Consider the following 26,800-nt stretch of genomic DNA (forward strand, 5'->3'; position numbering starts at 1 on the left):
TTCTACTTCGTCGGCCTACGCTGATCTACATACATCAAAGGAGAGCCGGTGTTGACGATTCAATTCGCAACTACCCATGTCTCCTAGCTCCCAATCCTCTGATTTACTCGGGTCATACCTCACGAATTCGTCTCTCACCACCCCATTCGTGCCACAGTCCAGCTTCTCCAAGACTTGATACGGCGATAGGTTATCAGACCTAGGAATGTAGTCTTCCAATCGCACGCTAGTTTTCTGAGGATAAGAATAAATTTATGAATTATCCAGCTGAATCGTCGTCGACGTAAATTAACTCTTTCGTTGTGGGTACTTCGTGCTATACAAAGAGTACGATGCGATTAACGTTGTGAATGGTGGGAAGGAAGAAGAGGTGTGCAGACTGAATCCTGAGGAGTCACGAGATTGTTACCGGAGATAATACGTTTTATGAAATCTATGAGTGTAAGAGATGTGTGGTTTTAATAACAGTATACTTGAACCAAGAGATTCACTCGGCTTAAATGATCCGTCCAACCTACTTGATCTATTTGATTTACTTGATTTGTCCAATCTGCTTAGGTACTTGATCAACTTAACTTGCCTGGCTTATCTAATCTAACAAATTTATTAAATTTACCTAATTTGTTTCCTTTATCTAGTTCACTTAATTTATATTCTATATCCTATATCCCTTATCTACCTTATCTACTTGAACAACTTATCCTACCTAGCTTATTTGATCTACCAAATTTTAAATCTACCTAATTTGGTCGTTCTACCTGGCTTACTTGATTTATCTCCCATATCCCACATTTATTTTAATCCACTTGATCTATCTGACTTCTTAATCCTCTGACTAATTGGACCTATCTGACCCTGATCATCACCTCTGTGCCACCTACTCCTCATTAAGGTTCATTTAATCTATTCTATATGTTATTTGATCACGTAACAAAGATTTCCTAACTCAAAATTCAAACTAAAAATCAAACATTCGATTTCTGCACATCGTCCTAAACAAAACAACCGAAAGAATCGAAATACCAGTCCCCGTTTCCTCCAAACGTGAGCCTGAGGAAGACATCCCCCGAAATTCCCTCGGAAGTTGCCTGTACCTCGGAAAATGGCGAGAGGAAGGATTCAGCCGGAAGCGATCCTGTGCTGCTCCTGACGGGTCTCCTGGACCTCCTCGTTTTGTCCTGTTGGTGTTCATGGTCGTCTGTTCCTTTCGGCCGATGCCTGGCCACGTCCAACTCGTCGTAATTCGGCAGACTGACGGTGCTGTAGTTCTTGGTCCTTGCGATGCTGCTCGATTTCTCCATCTCTCTCGAGGAATCCTTGATTTGCTTCTCGACCTCCCTCGACCTCCTCTTCTCATCGCGATTAGGAGTCGAGGAGTCCTTGGTTGTCCGGTTCCTAGCGAATTTCTCGTATTCCTCGTTCTCGTGAGCCTTGCGCTGGTGCTGGCTGTTTTCGAAGGTCCTCTTTCCGGAAACCATGTCGCTTGATATTATCCTTCCGGTCCCGTTAACCTACAATCCCAGAAATCGGTCAGTTCGTTAGCATAGTAGATAGAAAAGAATAATAATGCTACTGAAGAATAACAATAGGAATTTTATAATTGCTTTTACTGCTAATCAGACTTATCCCTATGGTTATTCTCGTGAACGATTCTTGAATTACTACTTTATAGTGAGTCTGTAGCTGTAAGTTTCAACTCAAATGCCAATCCTCACATCTTATAAAAGTACAAAAATTCAAAGCAACAACTTTACAACAAAGCTCCCCCGGATTACATATTCCCTTCAGTCATGAATTTCATTTAGAATTTCGGTTTTTAAAAATCTCGTAGCGAGAAGCAATATCGACCGTCCTATTTGCGTTCATGTAACGAACGGTTGGTTCAATTCGATGCGATCCGTAAATATTTTCTAATGTCGCGTCGATATTTGTTTCACAGATTCCCTTTTGTTTACTGAATCGCGGCGCGTTCTACGCGTGGGCAAATATCCTCGTGAATATCGAGTCGCTGATAGAGTCGTGGGGGAGGGAGACATTTACAATGGAGATTCAGCCGACTGGCACTCGCCTTGTGTTCGTAAATCTCCTTCGTTCTTCTTCCATCGCGGCTTCCATCGTCGCGCGACCGATGTTTGCCCTGTCTACTGTCCTCTCCGGCCTCCTGCTCATCTTCGCTGCTCTTCGGTGACCTGACCGACGAGTATAACGGCTCGTCACTTGCCTCCGGCCGCTTCAGACCGCTCGACGGGTTCTCAGCTGTGACCTCGTCCGGTTTAGGCGGCAGGGGCCTGCCCTTGTTCCGTTTTCGACGCCTGGGCGGTGGAATCGGCGTGACGTCCTTCAGGTTCGAACCTGGACAGTTACAATGGAGAAGAATTTATGGCGTATCTCGCAGACAAATCAGGACGAGTGTCATGTCACGGCTGTGTTTACGTTGCTCGCGATCACGCGGGGTTACAATAGGTTGGAAAGGGTTTGTTCTAGCACAGAAAAACGTAACAATGCAACCGTTGTTAACTCGTGAAACGAAACGTGTTTTTCCTCGCATAAAAGTAACATAATCGAAAACGGAGCAATAAATATTTGTAACGTGATGAAGAAGACATTTAACTTGATCAGAATACAAACTTAGTTTTACAATTTAACTGTTATATAGAAAAGTGATTGCGTAATTTTGTGATGTATCTTCTAAGCCACTGACATAAACGAATAACTAGAATAAAATTCAAAAGTGGTGATACGTATGTAACTCCGGAGTCATTTGACATTACACAGGTCTGAAAACAAAGATAGTTAGAAAGCGACAGAAATGCGGCGCAAATTTCTTGGCAAAAGTGCCAGGTACAGGATAAACACGTAACGTGGTTGAAAGTTTCCAACGTGCCGGCCAAACGCATAGTTTCCAGTCTATTTTTTTCCCTACCCCTGTTTGGGGTATGAGAATGGGTTGGAAAAGGGTTTCGCCTCTAGTTATTTACAAAACGCAGACCGACGCAACAGAGCGTGTACGGGTACATGGTACATGGGTTACCATCCTTATCAGCCGGCATGTCGGAACGAGCATGTTCTCGTTAAGGATACAGCTTGCAATACGAGCTAACGATAAATTGCGAGCTTACAGCTGGACGTGGGGGTGGTGGCCGGATAGAGGCTCGTGTCGACGGTTAAATTCGTGAGCACCGAGCTCGCCCTCGGTGTGCTCGGCACTTCGAGGTTCACGTCGACCCAGTCGCTCGGATGAAAAGGCCTGTCCACGGAATCTATGCTTCTGCCCCTGGTGAGCACCTCCCTTGGCGGTGAACCAGCGTAGCCTATTTCAGAGCTGCAAATATATATGGAATACGAAGACGTGAAAACGTTGTACAAAAGTGCGAAGTCCATAGACATAGGGGGTGAATGGAAAAACGTATCGTAGAGAGATGGGAAGAGAGCTATTGATCGTATTGTAATAGATTCACCTTCCATAATATAATCGTAATGATAGACACAACAACTTAAAAGAAGAGATTTCCACTGGGCACCTTCTCATCTCTCCACAGTTCATCTATCATATAGTACAGCAGCATTGTAAGCGACAAAGTTGTCAGGTGAAAGAGTCAGCTTTGGATGATCCTTTGATGAACAGGGACCAGGTTAGGAAGATAAGTTTCTGTGTTGGTCGCTTCGTATTGTTAGGCTGATAAAATCTTTGGCCGTAGTTAGTGGGTTTGAACTAGATTGATTGAAATGTAGATGAAGATTAGTTGGTAAGAGTTTCAAGCGTACGAGAGAACAGTGTTTAAGATTATAGTTTCTTGAGGTTTCAAATGAATGTACTTGGGTGACAACCAGTATTCTTCTAGACATCCTACAATATCCCTTTCAGGCGCATACACGTCAGAATTTACAAGTCTTGCAATCAATCCTCCAGATACTTTCCTGAAAACGTATTTCCATGCAAATACCGCTAACCAACGCCAAACTTACTCACGTCGATAAAACCAAGAACTCATTTCTATCGGAGAATACCTCAACCGATCTACAATCTCTAAAGCCAATCCCCTGAATCATCCTCTGAAAACTTTTCTATTTCCAAGTCGATTCTTTCACAGAAATCTATTCCTTTTCCAAAGTCTCGTTTCTCATTATCATCACTGTTAAATGGGGAATACGAGCCAATCTATCCCACCCCTGTCCTCCCATTTTATTATCCTCAGGCCGGTTTACGGCCTAGACGGGAGCGTGCCGTCACTTCCGGCTTGATTCAGGCGCAATTTCTGTATTTCGAAAATTTTGGGCTGACCCCGACGAAATTATTTGGCATCGCTACAATGCGGCTCTATTATACGGTTACTCGCAAATGCATGCCGTGTTTCTTCGTGTCCCCTGAGCTATAACTCTTCTAGGGGACGCGAGACGTCGCTGGAATTTCGTCCCTGTGGCACGAGGTTCTCCTCGTCCTTTTGTACGAAACTTCCTTTTAACTTCTTCTTGCCGTGAAAGAGAGACAGAGAGAGAGGGAAAACCTTGGGTCCGTGACGCACCCGGACGACTTGAGAATATCGACGAAAATCGTGGAATTCCATCGATTAACGTTTTTGCCCCCTATCCACCCCCACCTCAATTTCAAATTCCTCTTCGTCGAACGATTGGATCGAGACAAAAATACATCCAAATTCTCCGCACCTCAGATAACTAGTCTTCGATTTACTCTTCTATTATTCCGTATTTTAGTCGTATCTCCTATAACTATAATGTTGAAATGATGAAAGAAATTTTGCGAAAAAATTCTGACGCTACGTGTTTTACAATTGTTAGAAGTTTTGTCAGGATACCTGTGTCCTTTTTATTCCTTGTCAGTCGACAACCACGCAGACTTCTCTAACTTTTTTGTTAACGTAGATGAGCATAGTCTTCATCGCCGGGCGTACATTGTTCGTGTGCAAAGCACAACTGTACGAGCTATCCCACGTAAATGACCCAAGTCGCAGGTTTAAAACGGTGGAAAATAGAGAAAGTTTTGATTAGGCAAAATAACGGATTAATGATAATAAAATGAGCAATTTTCATTAAATAAAGTTCGAAATTCATGAATGAAAATTGAACTAATTTTTATTTTAATTATTTATATTTTAATATGCGTATCAAAATTATTGTGTAGTAAGATAAAAGAAAAAGATATGACACTTTCTTTAATTTTTCAAAACACACTAATATTAAGATACTGATATGCAACGCTACGTTCTGCAAAAATTAAGATTAAAATACCTTGGTAATTTTTACAAAGAATACAAAATCTTGATGATTCTCTTGACGTTTAATGATATAAATTTCGATCTATAGTGTGTGCTCTGATGAAGCCTCAAGATCGATCCATGAGTCCGAAAACTGAACTACTAAAAGATTGAAATTTTGTATTTGAAAGTGGATGAAATATAAAAAACACGACGTGTATAAATTAATTCATATCTACTCACTCAAATACAACATGAACAACGAATAGGGAATTTACATATCTACCAATTCCATTTTTTTTTAAAAGAGATCAGAATAATTTTGAATAATTTCTTCGTCGTGAAATTAATTTTGAATTCATTTTATTCCAGCCACGTGGTCCTCCAAGTGTCCCTCGAATTTTATGAAACCGAGTGTTTGACGACTTTCGAACATGAGTTTCACTCCACCATAATTTGACCTCGAACGTTGAAACATAAATTTTTATAATAGGAAATCTCTTTGGCTCCCAGAATTATTCTATTAATTTTCCACTCGAACCCCTTTCGATGCCGATGAAACGCCATTACACGATGGTCCGCGAAAATTTATAATATCGAATGCGCGGGAAAATTGAAAGATTAACAACTTGTCGCACGTCGTACGTATCGGGCTTCACGGAAGTCAAACACATTATTTCACGAGCAAAACCAACCGCCGATATCGGATTTTCCATTGGCCGCCTGCTTTCCGGCATTATTAATGCACTTCACGGGACAATCGTAAAACCATTAAAACGTGCAACCGTTATCAGAACTCTCGACCACGCGCGTATAGCGTTTCAGCTGGATTTTCAAGCTAGCCCGGACTAACGCTATCTTGCGGACATTTTTCGAATCGCGAATCGTTTTCACGACCATTCCCGCGCGGATGATTCCTCGTAGAACGAAAAAATATTGTCACGCATAACTTTAGTAATAACGTTGACCCCTTTACACCTAAATGCCAATGTGGCCTACGTATTTTGTATATTTTGGATTGGAATACTCTTCGCGATACCACACTTCTGTTTACTTCGAATATACGAGTCGAATATATATCGAACATATTTCGATATTTGTTCAAAATACCTCAAGACCTAATTATTTTTCCACTAGTCTTGCTTCATACTTTTTATCCACTGCCTTCATCTAGCTCTAATATAAAACGCTGTACACACGTTACCACAATTTTCCTACCACGCCAACGGATACGAGGTTCTGGTACTTAACCTAACTAACGTTTGCTCAAAATTCCTGTCATTTTTACTAAATTTTCTACACTCCTTGCTGAAGAATCTTATTAACCTAAATCTAGAAATTAATTTTTCGAACACTTATTCACAGAATAATAACCAATCTAATTTAAATGTTTAAAGATAAATATACGTGGAATGTCTGTTTCTTGTCACTAACTTTACGTATATTTATTATTGCATGAAGCTGGATATTAATGGTCCATACTAATACCGCCATCTATGGGAGATCAATAATCAATAGATTACCGACGGAGCAGCAGGACCGGTCAAATGCGCGAAAAGAAATCTGTATTATCCTTTGATTCCATTATTCTGAACGTACGCGAAAACTGTGTAACAGAATAAACCGATGGTACTACATAAAATACAAAGGAAAGTATAAACGAAAAATATTCCCACCTTTTAAAATCACGTCTCCATTTGAAATTCAAATTGCACAAGGAAATTAAACTTAATCACAAGGTAATCGCTGCTTATAATCTCAGTTTATATCTCTCGATCTGGAGTTTCCATGAACGCGATCGTGTGATTTAAAGAACGATCTATCGTATCCACGATGCACGTACGATACATTGCTGTCGCAGCTCCGAGATACTTTGACAGTTCTGTCCCCGATTCGGTGAATTCGACGAGGACAATGGGAATGATGCATCGCTGATCCGTGCACGCGACTGCATAAATTAGGTCCCGTCGCGAGTCGTATGAACCGGGCTTAACGGAGTGCATAAATAAAGTATACGCGTCGCTGGTGTTGCACACCCGACGATCGTCGGAAATAAATCGCGTACGTTAAGTTGAATGGAAATCGATGTTCGAATTATTTTTGAAAAAATTGTACGAATATTATTTGCAGAATATTTATTATGAAAATATTATACAGAAGAAGTATACTAATTTTCTAATTATACTAGCTCGTAGAGATTTGGCTATGAACCGTTAACTGCATCCCTTTAATCATCGATCTATCATGGCGACCTTGAGATTCGAGATCGGTTTCAACGCAATTAAATGCAATCTTTGCTTTCGCGGGGGACAAACGGGGAATCGGTGCTGGGGAAACCCCGGTTTCTAAAAGCTTCTGGCCGCCAGTTATCGTGTTTCATCCCTCCGTCTCGCGTTTCCCACGATGACGCTTAATTGACGCTCGTCCAAGAATTTTTTCGCGGCAACGCGTACGAAAATGGTTGACGAAACTCGAGAGATTTCGCAGAAATCGAGAAGATCCAGAAATTTTGACAAAGGACGACCTCGATAGCAAAAATTCCGAAAAAAAATTATTTTTGCAAGTCGTTCGTTCGGCAAATCGAGTCTAAAAAAGCAATGGCGAAATCAAGATTCCATTCAAATGAAAAAAGATGGCGCGAAAATTTCGAAATATTCAAAAAACGTCAATTCCTCTGACCTGGAAATGGATCACACAACTGTTCCTAAATTATTTTGAAATTTTCTCAAATTCTGAACCCCAAAACCAAATCTATGATAAACCCTAGAAATTATAAACCATAAAAATATGAATCCTAATTCCACAGACTATGAACCCAAGAATTTTTAACTTTTCCTCTAATCTGTAATATCCATTATACGATCCTTGTACAGTTTATTTTTCTATATATAAAAATATTTTGACATACATCATCCTTTTTATAAAACACTGACATAGCGTCAGTAGCTCTTGATCTGTTAGACAGGAGTGTCTTTAGTACAGAAAAGTGCCACGGGGGCGTTCGTTGTAAGGCCTGTAAGGTCCCAAGATCTCTATGCGTAGCTACCTTCACTCGTAACCTGCTTTACCGACTGGTCATTCGACCGATCAAGTACCAACAAGTGACAGTGATTTATTATTTTCAAAAAATGGTTAAGCTTGGAATTAAACGATATAGGTATCGGACCAGCGTGTAGGGGTTAATTTAACCCGAGATTACGACGATTTATGCCAGAAACCCAGTTTCCAGTCGAGAGACTTCCAGGTGTTCCACGGGCTCGTGACACGTTTGTCTGTCTGCTGGAAGACCTCTCGCGCCATCGAGAATCTCGAAAAATTCTCTACACCCTGAAAGCCGGGGATGCCGCGTGTTCATGGCTAAGATAGGTTTCTCGAGCCGCGATAGAAGCGGATAGGACGACGTCTCAGAAAGGTGGAAAGTTGAACGAAAATAGCCTGATGCTCGTAACGTCCGCGCATAAACATGTTACACTGCACCTGTGCTTACGCGAGATGAGATTCGCCGCTTGGAATACAAAACAAGCGGATGTGGATAAAGTCGGGCCGCTAAACAGCCGAATTCGAAACCGATGCACGAATTTATCAATTCACTTCGACGAAGTTTCGGTGCAAGAATATTTAATTTCGATTATTCCCCAGGGTACTAATGTTTATTGAAAGGAAGAAATTAATCATGGAATTAATTTCGAAGGATCTGATTTTTATTAGTTGAGAATATTCGATATCGGAGACTCCTTGTGATGTATTAGATATAAATAAAGAAATTGGTTTTATAATAAATTATTTCTATTATTTTTGTCCTCTTTTGTGGCATCATTAAAAAATTGATATTTATTTATGACAATGGTAGAATTGCCATAATCGAATATAATATATATGACCATCTTCGTAAGTGTATCAGTGATTGTAAAAGTAGCCTAAGTCATGTACATACATTTCGTATCGAAATATTTAATATTTCGTGTTTTGAATATTAATATACACGGGTATTTAGTATACAAAAGTATAACAAAAATAAAATTTCCTATAATTTGCCAAAATTAATTTTATTTTATTCTGATATAAATGAATGTAACACGAAATAAATGGCAAAATCTCTTGTAATTATTAAATATTATTACATAGACAGAAGACCCTGTATCCTCTCGAGATTCCTTTAAACAATCCTACTAAGCCTCAATCGATATCCGAAATAACCTCGTAGTTACGATACTGCGAGGCTCTGCCCCTGACCACTGCAACCGTCTTAACCGGTCTGCATGTAATCGCCGCTGACTCAACCCTATTCCGCGCGATCGACTCGATGCAGGAACTCGTCCAAATCGAGGCGCCGCAATCGCCTTATTTTTGGACACCTGCGCAGCGCCCGTTCCGCTATCCTTAAAAAGGAATCGCGATGGAACGCGGCGTGGGCGGACAAACCAGCCTAAACGCGGCCCACACCGCGTTCTCTCGTGCATTCGAGAAACTCCCTAGCTACGTATATGGGGACAAAAGCTGTCACGCGATCGAGATCTTAATTCTCGATAGCTCACCGCGATCCCACCTCTCGCCTTTCACGGCTACTCTAGATGGTTACTTCTGTCCGTCGCCGCTGGCGGCATTGCTCGACTGGAACTTTGCATATAAAACACGAGGTGTGCGAAAGAAATCTTCAAAAAAGATTTAAAGTAATAGAGATTTTGGTTAGATTTATTGGATGACGGTAATTCAGGCATTTATTAATAGTTATTACTAGCGAAATCTTTTTTCCAATATTTTGTAGGTTATGTTTGCTTTAATTTCGAGGACTTTGAGTGGTAACGTTGGAATATTTGCTTAGGAATTTTGGATAATGAATTTTATTCTTAGATGCTTTTAGGTTATGTTCCTTACTGCACAGTTTCCAAAATAAATGAAAGATAGTTAGTTTCCAAAATGAAATCTCGATCAACAAAGCGAACGAAAATCATATTCCAGCAATTTTTATGTACAACGAACAACCTAACCTAACTTCTCACCTAACTTCCATACCGTGCAATTTAAAATCAAACTGATCTTGTATAATTTAGTTTCATTGTAACCCAAGTTTATTTTCAAATTGCACAGTAGATTATCTTCGAGTATAAAAGTAATTGTTACATGAAAGTTGCTTCGAAGTTTATTTTTAAATTGCATAGTAAATTTGCAAGTATGGAAGTATTTGATAATCAGATAAGTATAATCAATAAATCAACCAGATTTCGAATTTAATCCGAAATAAGAAGCACATCGGAAACCATGCTAATGTCCATTTAGACAGCACCAAAAGGTTGATCGACTTAGGTGAATCTAACCCTAACACGCGCCATTTTGCAACGGTCGAGCTTCTCCACTTGGAAAACAATTTACACGTTGAAGCAGGTAAAGCGGGCAGTTGTATATTCCTTTTTCTACCTGTCGCGCGAGCGACACAGTGTTACACAAAGAAAATCGCGTCGGACAAGCTCGCAAATCGCTCGCGGGACTTTAAATCCCCGTTTCGTTGGTTACGTCGCGATTCAACCGGTTGAGCGTGTTATTCCTCTCCCCTCGTTTTGTACGTTTTATCCCCTTTCCTTCCTCCCTTCTCCTTCACCTTTCCACTCCTTTTCCTTTTTCCATCCCCCTTTTTCGCCTCTTTTTCGTTGTTTTCCACGCCGCGCGGGATCCCCTTTTTTAAAGCGGAACGAATAGAGCCGCTGGCTCGACGTCTGGCCCGATTACGCGCACGGAAATATTCGCGGAAATGACGATCCCGGTGGTAAAGGCTGGCCCGTTAAACGTCGAAGGAAACCGATTTCCGACGGAGAACCACCCCCGCTACCACGAGCGCAACGATTAATCGAAGTTTCTGTTCTTCCTTGGGATGCTTCGCCTGCGAGGACCTGGCAGGAGTAATTCGGTGAAGAGGATGAAGAAGGATTTTTCTCGATGGATCTGACGGTGTGTGATACTTTTTGAGAACAGTGCCACGTTGAATTTTGTTTTGCGTCGGGAATGGGATGTTCACCGCTTGACGAGTCTTTCGCGGAACTCACTAGCGCCACCACGGTCCATATCTCCGGTCAGCGTAAATATCGTATACATCGCCGAATTGTTTTCAAATTTTACTGACACAATCTTGGAACTTTTTTCTCACCGCGTGTACCATATTGTTTGCACGATGTTATTTTCACAAATTTTTCCGTCGTACACGCAGGGCCGTACCCGTAAAGGGGTTGCACGTGAGAAAATTGTGCGTGTGTATTTAAATGAACGTGTCTATGGAAAATATAGGTTTTTAATGTGTCCTTAGAATCTTTTTCTTTTGGTATTACACAGTTTTGGAAATCGGATTAGAGTATAATGGATTTTGTTGAAATATAAGAAGTTTTTAATATTCCTTGAACTGGTGTGTCGTTTGTTTTTGGTATTACATAGTGTAGAAGTTACGTGAGTGATTAGGTGATTATCCTATTTGGGACGAAAGGTTATCAGACCACCATAACATTTTGGCTTTCTTATTTTTTAATGTCAAAGGTAGCATCCGTGGATGTTGAAGATGGTATCTTGGAAATGAATCATAGGAATCGTGAAAGTCAGGTTGAAACACAACTCGACCATTCTTCTCAAACATCTTCCAATCTTCCAACACGAGCTCTATGTGTATGGTATTTTCTTAATCTACTCCAGACCCAACACACTTCGAATAACCCCGGTTAATTTCGAAGAAAAATATTAACAACAAATATTGATCCTCGGCAACCTCGAGTAAAATAACTGTGTATATCTCGGGAGAACAAGGAAACAAAAGAAAGAAAAATAATTAACAATTATATGTTATTTTCACAATTATTTTGTAATATTTATTTTATAATTTCTCAAATTATGTAATAAATTATTGCCATGAAAATAATAATTTATTACATAAGAGTATAATAATTCTCTGATTATAGCTTTTGTCATAATTGAACCGGTGATTGTGGACACGACTTAAGTAAATATATAATTTACTTCTCTCGGAAAAGTTAAGAAACCTAATGCAACGATACTATGTTCTACCATATACTTTATACATTTTTACGAATTCCATTTTTATTTAATTTCTTACTCAAACCAATTTTCTAATTACCGACACAATTATACATGCAAACGAATTTCCTAATTACAGTCGTCGATTGTAAGATAGATAAACGTAATCCAAAGTGAGCGAAAAAGCCACTTTTCTAATTCCCACAACACAATTATGGAAACATACGTTATTTTCTAATTACAGCTATCGATTGTAAAGCAGATAAATGTAATCCAAAATAAAGGGAAAAGTCACTTTCCTAATTACCAACACAATTATACAAATACAAAAATTCCCCGATTATATCCAAGGTACGCTGGAAAAATTTGTCATAAAATAAATGGCTGCAAATCGTTTAAATCCTTTGCCCTCCCACCCTAAAGGCATCATCCGATATTCATCCCGATGTCCCTCCAATTTACTTACAATTTACGAAACGTTAACGACCTGCTTATCGAGCTCGACTGTCACTAAAGGACACTCGACGTTAACGAAGAAACGTTCCAGTGGTCCTCGTCGCGGGCCACGAAATTAGTTACGCCGGCGAATCATCGTGCCGGTTGATCGATAATACAGGCAACGTTCCTAATTACCCGAGACGCGTGTTTCGACCCAGCAACGACCGGCAGCGAGCCGTAATTTCTCTGCGTTGCACCGCGAGTTGCAACGGTAATTTAAGATGTAACGTGGAACGCCGACTAATTGGTCAATATTTGATGTTTCCACGGGAAACTGTAGTAACAGCGGCTAATTCGAATGAAGCGTAAACGAATCCTGGAAAATACACCGCGACCTTTACTCTAATTACAAGAACGAATAATCTCCAAACGAATGTCTCTCTTTTCTTCAACGATTTTAACGAGGAGGCAGAAATCGTGGGAAAATTAAAATTGGCCTCGTACCACTTGGGTAGAGAGGCATCCCCTTTAACCCTTCCGCCGTGTCACCCTTGAAATTGTAGTGGTGCCGTTGGCACGTGTAGGTGGGTAGATGGAATTTTTGATAATGTGCACGAAAGTGTGTGTGAACGTGTTTGAGTGTTGCAGGTGCTGGAGTCCTTTTTGCAATTATCTAATTGTGCTAATGTGTACTCGAATGTGGAATGGTATATGTGGATGGTAATAGTGTTCGATGAAATTAAATAGGTATAATTAGGCACTTTTCTATGTGAAGTACTATTCGTTACGAGTTAGTATTAATTTTGTCGGAAACAGGTAAAATGTCTTTACTGATAGTGAAAAAAATTTTTTAATAATATAGGATATTATATATAGCGACCTAGAGCTCTGTCCAGAGTGATATTTGGAGTGAGTATGGAAGGACAAATCACCGGGCTCGAGGATTAGTATGAATGGGATATTTGAGCCGTTCACTGCACAAATCGATTAATTCCACTTTTTGAAAAATCCTAAATTTAAGTGTCAAAGCACTTGGTATAGTCATAACTTTTTATATTTATAATAACTTTCCCTGATAATTGAGATTAACACCGTTAAATGACAAAAATTTGTTGGCCACTGAATAATAAATAATTTATTTCAGAGGTCACTTTGATTAACTCCGTACTCTAATGTAAATCGTTGCAATAATGCAACTCAAATGCACTAACAAGCCATGAATGATAACGGTGAAATTTTTAGTGCCGTCTTATCAGAATTTAAGTAAAATTTAGTAAAATTTAAATTTATTACTTTTTTCACTTGCCAAATCGATTAACTCTTCCAGTAACGTAAAAATGGTAACATTACTAACGATTACCTTTTGGCTATTTTTTCTTATAAATTTTATATAAATTTTATATACCGTTAGAAGAAAGTTACATTTGTATTTGTGCATTCTACGATATTTATTTCGATTTAAATTATAAAGGGAATTTTAAAAAACAATATACATTATTTCATTGCATTTCACCACTTTTTGTTTTATGGAGTTAATCAATTTGTGCTGTGAACGGCTCATTTGTGACCGTATAGAGTGCGAGAAATGAGCAAAAGTTTTGAAATGCGTGTGTGAATCCGTCCACTTCTGTGAATCGCAAAAGGATCGTACTTCCGTTCAGTTTCATTCGTAAGGAAAATAGATGAAGGTTCGAAGAGGTCGTATTCACGAAAGGTTCGTAGTAATTCGTTGGAACGCGGACCGAATAAAGGGAATTAATGGACAGCGAGTCGACCTATTCGGGATTCTTATTATCTCGGCTCGTACGTCGTCCACGACGTTATTAACAGCCTGCGCGATTCTAGTCCGCGGCGCGGGCAACCTTCCAACGGGCCGACTCTTAAAAACGAACTTAAATCCAGTAACGCGCCACCGATAAAGCTCTACAAGCCACGGGTCTGCCTAATTGCACACGCATGCGTGGTACTCTTAAAATGGCTACTTACCTCGTCACCCTTTGCGTGGCGCCACCTAGGACCGATCCCTCCTCCTTCAAGCCGGGGTAGAACTGAAACAGAAGACAATGATCGTGTTAGAGGAATGAAAATCTTGTATTAATAAGATTATAAATGGCCAACGACGCTATTAGATACCTTGCTTTAGGATTCAAGTTCCGATGGCGTGTGCCATAATCAACAGAGTCGAGACACGTCGAGACACATCGAAACACTACGACCGAACGCGGCGAACAATAACACGTAACTGAGGCTGAAAGACGTCGACGAAAACCGACCATGAGCCTGGCCAATGATGTTTACATTGGATTCTATCTACAAACCACGCCTCTCGCTCACAACTGTCGTGTTTGACTAGATTCCCGAGTTTCGAGTCGCGCATGATATTGTAAACGAAAGAATCTCACACGAAATAACTCTGGAGTTAAGGAATACGCTCTTCAGTCACTGCAGGCACGTGAATTTTTGGGATCTTAAGGATTTTGAATGTGGAGGACGTTTTTGTAAGCATATCAGGGATTGGGAACCTTAAAACTGAGGACTAGGGACTTTTGGTACACCTCTGACGTTTGAGGAACATGAAACTTTGGGATTCTGAGGATTTTTAAGGTGGAGGACTTGTCTATGGACTTGTTAGGGATGTAGAAGGTCAAAGCTGAGGATTGGGGACTCTTGGTATACCTCTATCATTTGAGGGATGTGGAACTTTGGGGTCTTGAGGACTCTGAAGGTGAAGGACCTGTCTCTGAGCATCTGAAAGGATATGAAAACACAAAACTGGGGATTTTGGGATTGAGATACCCCAATTATTAGGAATATGCAACCCGAAAATCACTGAACCGAGGATGAATGGTCTCACCAAGGATATTTATTGGATCTTAATGATTTCCGGAATCGCCAAATACAGATCTAACAGAAATCCATTCCCAAGTTGGAACCCAAATCATCTCCAATACCCACTCGTGATATCCCATGTATATACCTAATAATAAGTTACCTAATAGTAAGTCACCTGACCATCTCAGTGAAACCTTCATGCAAGGAATAATTTCAGTCCTCGACTCCAGGATCCTCAACTTTAAAGTCTATTTATGATTCCAGACCCTAGAATAAAGATACTCGATCTCACACGTACCTAAAAGGATACGGATGAAGCAAGAAATGACCTTACTTTACCTTAATCTCAGGATAGCAGGGAACTAACCTAACAATATTCGCTTAACCTTTTACCTAACTCTCGTTACTTTCACCTATAACTACTCTCAAATCATAGAGCTCTCGAGTAACACACGCGCCATATAGGGAACTCCAGGAGGCCATCTTGACTTCCCGCGAACGTTCCCAAGATGGCTGCCCTAAGTTTCCTTACGTTCGATGCTCAACGAGCGTCGCAGGGACACAGGAAGCCCGTGTAATTTTCTTCCGTGTCGTTGCGTTTGACATATTCTCCGCTTACATCAGCTCCACCGAGCTTTTCCCATTTGCCGCGCGAGATTACACGACCATCGGTTGTAACCAATCCGCTACCATGCTCGATCGGTCCTTAAAGACGGCTAGCGCGGCGCGTAGACGAGTCATTAACAACACGGATAGCAGATCCTGCCTGCTCCAACCAGCTCGTGGCAATCTGGAGCCAATTTACTACAAACATACGACGTTGAAGAAGAATCGAACGATCCATCCTCGAGAGTCGATTAAGCTAATTCGGTTTGCCTGTCTCATCGGGTGCTGAACATTTAACGTGTTTCTGGAAGAATTAGCTCGAATGAAGGAAACTTCAGTGCAATAATAAAAGGGCGAGAATGAATTCTTTCTTACAAACGGCAATTTCGAATACAGAAGAGTAACCAGATTAGACGATTATTTTGAGGTTAGGAATCGTGTTTCCGATATTGATCCTTCGCTTATAGTGGATTTCGAGCAATTAACATTAAAATTACTGGATAATGTGTAATAAATAATTGTATTAGTATGATGAAGAAAAAGTAGTTCCATATTTTCAGAAACTGGGGAAACGAAATATCCGAAATAAGTCAGCTTGGCTTTATAACACGTTCTAGAAAGTCTAAAGCATTTGCGATATATTTGGAATTATTTAAATTCCGTGAGCCAGTTTCCAGAACAATCTTAATTAATTAAGTAGAGCGGGATGTTAATTTAAAGAAATCTGACTGGGTAATCTCTCCGCCATGTTTCGTATTATATATCAAGAAAAAGCACCCTCTTGAACGCGAAATTAAAATGCACGAGCTGTGAAAATTTAAAATAAGCATCTAAAAAGAATGGCTACAAATATCATCAGTATTAACATACAATAAAAAAAATCGGTGACCTTGAAGTACTTTAATGGATTTCCCTTTATCACCATGGAAACATCATAAAATAACTAAATATTCCCGTCCACCCTTTAATTTTTCTTTTCCCTTAATTTCTAACAAGGAGAAATCTACATGTCCGATTCAAGTGAAACACCCTGTATATATCGTTGGGGATAAACTCGTATTAGGGTAACCGAAAAAATTTCGAAGATAAGGCTGCCAAATTCGCTGAGTGAAAATGTCTAGACAATGAAAGTCAGCAAATTTTTCCGCGTTACAACGAACGAGGTACGCGGGACGAAATGAGGATCTCTGACGTGCTTGAACTTCGCGGCAGTCACGCGGGGACTGCTTTAAAATTTAAATGATGCGTGTCCGTGTCCGTCAACGCCACCTGTAAGTCCAATTTAATTTCGTCGGAACAAGCCTCGTTGGGAGATTTCATTTTTCCACGTTCGTCAGAGGACACGCGGTGACGCACGCGTGAAGGAATCAATTTTTGCGGGACAATGCCCGGAATTATATTCATACCGTGGAGCGGCCCTTACCCCCACCACGCGCCGCGCGGCCATCCCCGCCACTCACCGCAGCGCTATCCCCACCATTCGCCGCGCGGCTATCCCCACTCCCGCCGGATGAATATTTCAAAGTCTCGCGCCATCGACAATAACCGTATCTTTTACGCAACGCCGACGCTGAACTATCGAGCTGCTTTCGGTTTTTATGGCCCACGATCGACTTTACGATCGGCCTAGGCACGCAAAATCGCAACCGAATTACACCCGCGAAATGATCGAATGCCTGTTATTAACAGACAGGCGAAATTTATACCTGCATGTACGCTTTTAGTTTGCATGAATTCCTTTCAGATTGCACACAGTACTTTCTTCGGGGAAGTTAGATGTTCGGTGGACGAATTTTTAAAATAAATTTGTAGACGTTTCGGTAAATTATGTTTTTAAGGGAAAAAGTCGTTTGGTGGATGTATTTTTAAAGGGGAAAAATTTTTCTAAAATCGTATTTTGAGAAAATTGGTTCTCAAGTGAATGAGTTTTGGAAATGAACTTCTGCCAAAGGTTTCTCTAAAATTCTCCTTTTAAAATGTTAAAATAATTCGAATAATCTAAATAATTTATTTGAAGTAAAATTTGATTGAAATAATTGAAAAATTATTTATTAAAGAGGTTTAATGAGAATAAATAACGCGAATTTGGGAAATAAATTTTAATTTCTTTTTCATACTGAGTAACTTTTTATCTTTCTCATGACTATTAAAAAAACTTAATAATTATATTGATGAACGTGGAATTTTTAATGCAAGATATTCTGTACCTTGATAATACAGTGATATTGTAAAACGGTTTCCTGATATTTTTGAAAACTCAGCGACAGGAAGGCTATCGAATATCTTCCAAACTAATGGCTTTCGAATATAATACTTTAATACATTTCAGTGTGGGATTAAAAATATATACCGTTCAAAAAATAAATGTTTCGTTTAAAAAGCTGGCGTTCACCTGGAAAACCTGGTGAAATACCTCCACTGCTGAAAGAACTCGTACACCGTGTAATGCATCGCGTAGAATCGTGAAATTTTGCCTCACGACACTTTTTCTGCTGATTTTTCTATTAATTGCGTGAACGTACGACCCAACACCGTGTCATACTGTCGGAAAAATTATAATAAATATCTCCTTAAGCTTCCAAATACAGTATCGCAATTGTCCACTGGACAATATGATTCGCATTGCACGCAATCCTATATTCCAACCAAATCCAATCAGAGAGAATATTTAAATCCGAAGAAATTAATATTTACAGTTTAATCAAAAATTGAAAGAAACGTTTTTCAAGTATCAATTAATCAATAGTTTTTAAGATACACGTTTTATAAAACCTAGAGTAAAGTCCTGATTTGACTGAAATACAATCCTATTAATCATAATAATTCATAACTCATAATTACTTAATTTTTAATATCAAATATCTCTAATATTATTATTAATATACAATAATTTTTAATATTTAAATATACAATAATTTTAAATATTAAATATCTCGGTATAATTATTAATAACAGTTTTAAATATTAAATATCTCAAACACGACCGCATAAAATTTTTCAAAAATGGTCCAATGGGAAAACGGAACGAAATTTTCGGGCCTACGATAAAATACAGAAATTGGAATGTCATTTGTCACAAATTACACGTCGAAAAATGCATATTAAGGTAAAATCCAATCAACGCGAACGCCATCGAATGCGATTAACGAAGTTGATTCGCAAACGGGAAAAGTCGAGCTCAAAATCGAGCAGCTTCTATTCGAACGTTGTTCAACGACTGTTACACGTATTTCAAAAAGCTACAGTCTGCCGAGCATGTCTCCTCGATTGCCTCTCGGGCCATTTGAAACCGGAAGACTCGTCTTGCAGCCGCGTGCACAGGAAGACGGGGCAGAATGGAGTTGCGTTTGATCCCCGCTGCTGTCGAAGCAATTGTGCAATCACTACGACACACGCAGCCGTGTTGCACGGGTTGCATAATTCCCTTTTGTATCTGCGCGAGCACGAAAACACGATTACGAGAGAACCAGCATCGATCTTAACGGTACATCTCGTCGTGTTCGAGATCGACCTTTAAAACTATTTTAATCCACCATCGCGTGGACCTCGATGCAGGACCAGACAGCTGTTCTACATTCTCCAGGGTTGTAAATGACGGTCGAATTTTGCAGTAAATAATCAAATATTAGTATCAATTCGAATAAAGTAAATATTTATTTATTCTATTTATTTATTAAGGCGAATTCATATGAGTGTCAAATAAATAAGGATTGACACTTTAAGTGGAGACACTTTATGCTAAAAATTCGCGATTCTTTTCTTAATGGCTTTAATAAGTACTATTATGCATAGGCCAAAATAATAAACTTCGTTTTTTGAACTTTTTAAATTTTACTTACAATATTCGTAAATATTAAAATTTACGAATAGTAAATATTCGTATTCGAGAAAAATTTGTTCATGACGTTATTATTTCTCGATTTAATGTCGTGTTTCGTATAATACGAAACAGACCGATAACTATTATCCTGGATTAATTATAATTGTAATAATCCTCTATTTCGAGTGATCTTATGGATTAACTCAATTTACAGGAAAAAGAGAAGAAATTCCACAAACTTTCGTATTCGAGAAAAATTTGTTCACGACGTTATTATTTCTCGATTTAATGTCGCGTCTCGTATAATACGAAACAGACCGATAACTATTATCCTGGATTAATTATAATTGTAATAATCCTCTATTTCGAGTGATCATATGTATTAACCCAATTTACAGGAAAAAGAGAAAAAATTCCAAAAACTTTCACCGACACCTCCTGCACCACATAATCGCCGTCACTTATGCGCCAATGTTCCTCCAGGAATCGTACACGTGTCGTTTCAGCGCGGTTTACATTGCAAATTCGTCGCGAGGAAGTTGTTACAGTCGACACGTTGGCCAATGCAAAAGTTGTCCCGCTGATTAAATTACCGCGCCAGTTGTCTCCAGAATCGGGCACATTGTTTGGATGCTTCCCGGAGAAATTGCGGTATAACTCGTAGTCGGTAAAATCATAATGGCGAAAACACTAAAACGAAGGCGGGAAACGGGAAGGCAAATTTGTTTTAAGGAGATTTGTTTGCACGCGGTGGATATAGCGGGTGTAATGTAAATTGGTCGACGGCTACTGCTCCCGCCACAAACGCTCACGCTATATTCCACTCGTGGAACTGTCGTCTTTATCTACCATGGGTATTCTTAGAAAAATGTCTTCTTGCCTTTTTAATACCAATTTGATCGATATTCGTGAAAGAACCGTTCGCTGTGATCGCGTTTCATAACTAATTTTCGATTACATTGATTTCATATTAGAAATAAAATGAAGACCGTTTATTAATTTACTTAATTTCCAAAATCATTCTCTTGAAAACTACGAGCCCTCAATGAATAGAAATTATATACAATATATTAGGCTTCGAAAATAAATTAAAATCGTATAGTGAATAATTAAATGCTCGGACATTTTCTTGAGGCAAAGCATCACACTGTATTTAACAGCTGCTATCTACCTCGTAGAGCAATAAGCCAGTTTCTATGTACTTGAGCCAATTTAATGAATTCTTTGCCAATAGCGATAAATACATAATCGTTACCGAGGGGATTGAAGGAAAAATAAAGATGATACGAAGAACGTAAAAAACCTACACGAGATCGAGATCGACGAAAGAAGATATCGTGGGAAGGAACAATAAAATTGATAAGAAGCTCCGTGGGATTAGCGTCGGACGTTTATGGCCGACTATCCTGGAGAGGGGGGTTATTTCTTCCAGACGTGCCATTGTACAGACACTAGATCCCAAACGTTGGATTCCACCACGAACGATATTCCACGTTTCGCTTTAGCTACCACGTTTCCAACGGGAACTGACAGTACTTTCAAGCGGCGCGTTTGAAGGAATTCGCGTTCCAGCCGGCGCTCGCTCGAGAAACTACTTACACGACAGAACGCTCAAAAGCGATAAGTCGTTCGCCCGTAAAACTTTATTATTTACCAGGAAGCGTGAAGAAATTGTAAAACAGCGGCTGGGAAGCGGGACAGCTGTGAAGTCATCGGAAGGCGTGGATAAAAATTCAACTGGCCCACATCGCGATTCCGATATATTTAATAATATTTTTAACACTTCTCTTTCCGCGTGATAAAAATACGAAATTTCATTTGGAAGTTTGATTAAGACAGTATCTTCAGCAAAACTGAAAAATAATTCAACGATATATACGATATTTACGATAAAGGTTTATCGGAGATACGGGCCGCGGTGGCGCTAGTGAGTTAAGTGGAAAATGGCCATAAAACTGCTGAAACCTAAAAATCGAATTTTAATAGGTTAAGTTCTATGTTGTAGTAAATAAATAATTTAATTTTAACGTTTTAACGTATTAATCATCGAACAAAGGGCAATTAGTACAAATAGTACCTAGAAAATACCTGGTACCTGGTACTCGAATAAATAATTAATTTATAATATTTGAGAAAAAGGTGATTAAAGAAAATGGTACCTTTTAAAGAAGAAAAAATTACGAAAATTCGCAAAATGCATAAAGATAATTAGAATATTTAGTCCTCGGGGCTCCGAAATCTCAGATTTTGGTACGAATAAAAATACTACGAATATTCAATTCGTTGATATCGCAAATGACGTCACAAACACGCATACCTTCTCCGCGTCTCAAAAGACTGTAAGGAAACTTTCGCCGGCTATTAATAAATATGACAACGTGGGTCGATCGTGTCCTAGTGAGGTCAATCTTCTCTATCTTCTTATTCGATTACCACTGAGCTATGCGCGACACAAAATGGAACCGATTCGTGGACTTTCCAACGTGAAATCGGACTGCGCCGAGTGAACGAATTCAGCATAACGTGTCTTCGAATAATCCGACAGGTTTCGTCGTCTAAAAACGACGCATCGAGTATCGTGTCTGAAATGTATCTCATTTCCTCCGGTGAACCACGCTGTTCGAAGTCACGTACTTGTTGCGGATAGAGAACGTAACGTTGCGACGTGTTGTTGCAGGTTGAAAAGCAATTTTATTATTAAGCTTGTGAGAGAGGACTATTACCAGGCCTGTCTATAAACCTCGCTTTACGTAATCTTTACTTAACGAAAGAATCGTTGCTTACCGTTGCGACCTTAGCTGATGTCAGAGACGAATCACTCGTTGGATTTATAGTCACGATTCTCTAATAGTCACTGAAATTTATGTACATATAAACGTACTAGATAAATGGAAGAGGTTTCTAAAGACAGATGCGATTTTAGACACATTCCTCGCAATTTTAGAGAAATAAAGGCTGATACGAGTACTTACATGGGACGCCATTACGATTTTAATATTCTATCTGATATATAAATATATTAGGAAAATGAAAGATATTTTCGTGAAGATAACAATAATTACGTAAATGTTCGTCGCAATTGTAAGAGAATAAAGTGACACGCCATTTTGTGTTACAAGTTATCATGGCGCTTCGTCGATAAATTGTAGATAAAATTTATAAATATATAAACGTACTAGATAAATGGAAAAAATTTCTGAAGATATGTTCACGAAGATAAATAATTTCATGAAAATAAGGCTTAATGTAAATGAGCGATTACGATTGTGAACCTCTGCACCTTAACGATCTTGGACTCTCTGTTGATTAATGATTGTCAAAGTATGTATGCAAATGACAGATGAATTGTGAATATTTTTAAAATCAGCTTCATGAAAATAAGCACAATTTTTTAAGTATTCGACGTAATTTTAACGAAAAAACTCCTGATACGAACAAACGCTGTGCCGCCATTACGGCTTCGTAATCAATAATGGCAGCCCTCCGTCCATCAATCGGGAATAAAATTGACATGCAAACGTATTAGATGAAGGAAAGGAATTTTTCAAGATTCATTCGTGAAGACACGCACGTTCGTCACAGTGTTGACAAAATAAAATCGAACGCGAACAAACGGAGAGACGTCATTGCGATTTTTCACCGATGACACTGTACGATTGACAGGTTTATACTTCTAATATCGGGACGCGGCGTCGCCACGAATTTTCACCGGTGATGCCATCCGATTTGACAAGTTTATATTTCCGACGATACAATATTCACGAAACTGCGATTCCGCTGTTAGAAGCGTGAACCATAAACCATGAACTTGGTCAGTTCTTCCACGGATGCCATGATGGCGCTCGATCGTAGTCAAAGGGTCAAACCGATTCTCTTAGTCGATATTAATTATGATATAAAGAAATTCTTTGGTTGAAATGAGTACTCGAAATATTTAATGAATTGGCGACTTTAAAATCACGTACGACCTTAAATTGTTTCGTGATCTAGAAATACCTAGAAGTATCTAGAAATATCTAGAAATACCTCAAATATATGATGATTTTGTTAAATACAATTTTATATCTTTTTCCTAATTCTGCAACTTTTTCATTTTCTATAAAATTTTATATTTACTTTTAAAAAAATGTAGAACATCGGCTTACTTAAACAGGAACTTTGCGTCACACGAGTGGAGCAATTTTTCCCAAGTATATAATTACCGTGTTGCAAAATGTCCCAGCCAAGATTGAAATCACTATTTTCTATTATTTTTTACTATGTTTTATTCATAAGAAAAGACTATATCCGACGAGAAATTAATATTTAACGATATTTACGAAAAGAATAATTATTAAATATAAAAATACTTGTTTTAATAAATATTTTGTCTGAAATGGAATGTACTGCGATATCACGTAACCATCCTTTCTCATAAATATCGTTTCCAAGCTGAACACTACTATCTCAACGTTTAAAGTATGGGCCCGCTAGGATAACCTTATCGATGAGTCCATTAGCAGACCCCGAACGGAACACCAGCTCCTCTTTTTACGCTGGTATCTTCTCTGTTCCTCTGATATATTACAACGCCACAGTCGCATTCTTGAAATTCGAAGATTACTCACGGCTCGTCGTCAACGAACTTCCGCAGTTTCGTTCGAAGTTCAATGACCTGTAGCAAAGCCACCGGATGACTTTGTACGCGAGGATGCATCAACTAAATCAATTTCAACGTTCTACGAAGTTTGAGGGTAGCCAGCGCTAACTTCTGTTACATTGACCCTGAAATCACTTCCACCGAGTTCGAAAATATCGAAAGATTCTTCGAGTCCACGTGGTATCACCTACGTACGTAAGGACTATCCACGTTCTACACGTTTTTCATAATCGATGTGAAAAAATGGAGACACGTTTAGAAGATCTGTATTCTATGTTATTTATGACTCAAAGAATTCAACCATTTTGTTTATAATATGAACGCGGTGAATGTTAAGAAGACCTATATTTAATGTGAAAAATACAGTCGCGTTAAGGTCTATGTATTATGTTATGTATGACTCAGAGAAATCGGCCATTTTGTTTATAAAAGACACCCTGAACGTTAAGAAGACCTACATATGTGTAATACGGTGATTTTCTCGTTAAAACGGGGAGTCGTCTTTTTTATTTTATTAGTAGTGAATTATCGACTGGATTTAATTATCTACGGTGCTTTTTTCGAAGCCACTTTAGCGCGCTCTGGTGGCAGAGCGTGGAACGTTGCGCGTCGAGCGCTGGAACTCTTGATACGCGTATATCCTTGATATTCAGCGGGAGGAAAATTTCAACGCGCTCGTTGAAACGAGCTTCAGCGTAAATAGACGTCACAGTCCAGTCTGCATCAAAAAGACACGGTCGCGACCTTCTGGCGCAAAAAGAACGGCGTTGCTCACCTCTCCAGAAATACGCCGTGGTACGTGTTTACGCAATGCCGTGTTTGTGGGTAACAAGCGAGAGAAACCAGCGACCGATCGTTCCACCTCTGTTTCCTTCTTCTCTCGCGTACACGCCACTGGTACGCGAATGTTTCTTTTCGAAATATTTCCTACACGAAGTGCTAGCGCACCGGAAATCTTTGTTCCTTTATAGCGGTTGCGTTTCAAAGAGGTTAAGTTGAAAATTGTTTGCATTTGCTTTTTCATTTTTTCTTCCCTTTTTTTTGGTATATACGTGAAATTTACGAATAATGGGAAACTTTTTAATTATCCTTGATTTTATTTTTGAAGAAACTCGTTTATTTCTCTCCTTAATTAATTTCAGAAAATTAAAGATCTCATTTAATTCGCGCCGCATATCTCGATTTGTATGCATTAAACGAGAATAACTTTTAAATTACCTAGGATTCCTGAATTATATCTCTTTATGAATATTTAACGACAGATCGTACTTTTATATCGGTGTTTCTTCACGTTTTATTCTTTTTCCGATATTTTTTCGAACTTTAATTGAGCTCTTATTAAACGCGAATAATTATAATACCTACATTACCCTATTTTATACTGTACTATGTTTCAAGCAATTTAAAAATAAAATATTCTGCAATAAATAATTTTTAGAATATCTACACTGATATTCACAATGGGTCCCCATAAATATCGATTTATTTGAAATATTTTACATATTAATATTTTAAATATTTTCGAATATTAGACAAACATAAAATACTATAATTACAATTGTAATAGTGTAATAATAATTGTAAAGAAAGAATTGCTACCCTTATCCTAGCCCAAACAAACGATTAAACCCTATCCTCGAAGCATTAAGCGTCCCAAGCATTATAATATAGTCCGTATAATTCCGTAAGTACCAGGTAGTCTGTACCCAGGCGTCGAACGTTAAGCAACGATATTTACGATCTCAATTAACACCGCGTTATCGTCGTCCTGCTAATGAGGCAAACGAGGTCGGATCTCGATGGATCTGTCGAGCGCGAGGACGCGATCCTGTTCCACTCGGATATTATATTCCAAGGATATACATATATACGTGAATCACGGCGTGATGTCACGGAATTGAACGAATCGAATAGTTACAGCTTCTGCCACCGCGTGTTGCGTGGCGCTTTATTTTCACGAGATCAAGGTCGACGAGAAAGCAAATGGAAAAGTTTCACGCTCGTGATCGCGATAAAACCGGGCTTTATTTCCCGTTACACTTAATAGACTGATTAATTCCCGATGCTTTCACTAGTGGGTTTCGCGATAACGGGAGACTGAAAAGATAAATAAGATGACGATGATGATGTTGAATAGATGCTAGATTTGTAATAACCATTTTTATGGCTGTTTCATTCATTTGGATAAATATTCGGTAAAATTTTGTTCACTCTGTTACGATTTCTGAGATATAGGTTATG

At 39.0% G+C, this 26,800-nt stretch overlaps 1 protein-coding gene across 1 annotated transcript in view; it reads right to left on the reverse strand.

Annotated features, from left to right (window-relative positions):
- Nucleotides 1-26,800, reverse strand: part of LOC108552670 (uncharacterized) — a 47,280-nt gene that overhangs the window by 3,218 nt on the left and 17,262 nt on the right. Inside the window, exons 3-7 of the mRNA XM_017907322.1 lie at nucleotides 14,649-14,710; nucleotides 3,120-3,322; nucleotides 2,069-2,352; nucleotides 1,095-1,511; nucleotides 34-234 (exon numbers count right to left, since the gene is read on the reverse strand). Coding sequence (XP_017762811.1) covers nucleotides 34-234; nucleotides 1,095-1,511; nucleotides 2,069-2,352; nucleotides 3,120-3,322; nucleotides 14,649-14,710 — 1,167 coding nt within the window. The remainder of the gene's footprint in view (nucleotides 1-33; nucleotides 235-1,094; nucleotides 1,512-2,068; nucleotides 2,353-3,119; nucleotides 3,323-14,648; nucleotides 14,711-26,800) is intronic.

This window comes from Eufriesea mexicana, unplaced genomic scaffold (genome assembly GCF_001483705.2).
Source record: "Eufriesea mexicana isolate 0111107269 unplaced genomic scaffold, ASM148370v2 scaffold7569, whole genome shotgun sequence".
Lineage (NCBI taxonomy): Eukaryota > Metazoa > Arthropoda > Insecta > Hymenoptera > Apidae > Eufriesea > Eufriesea mexicana.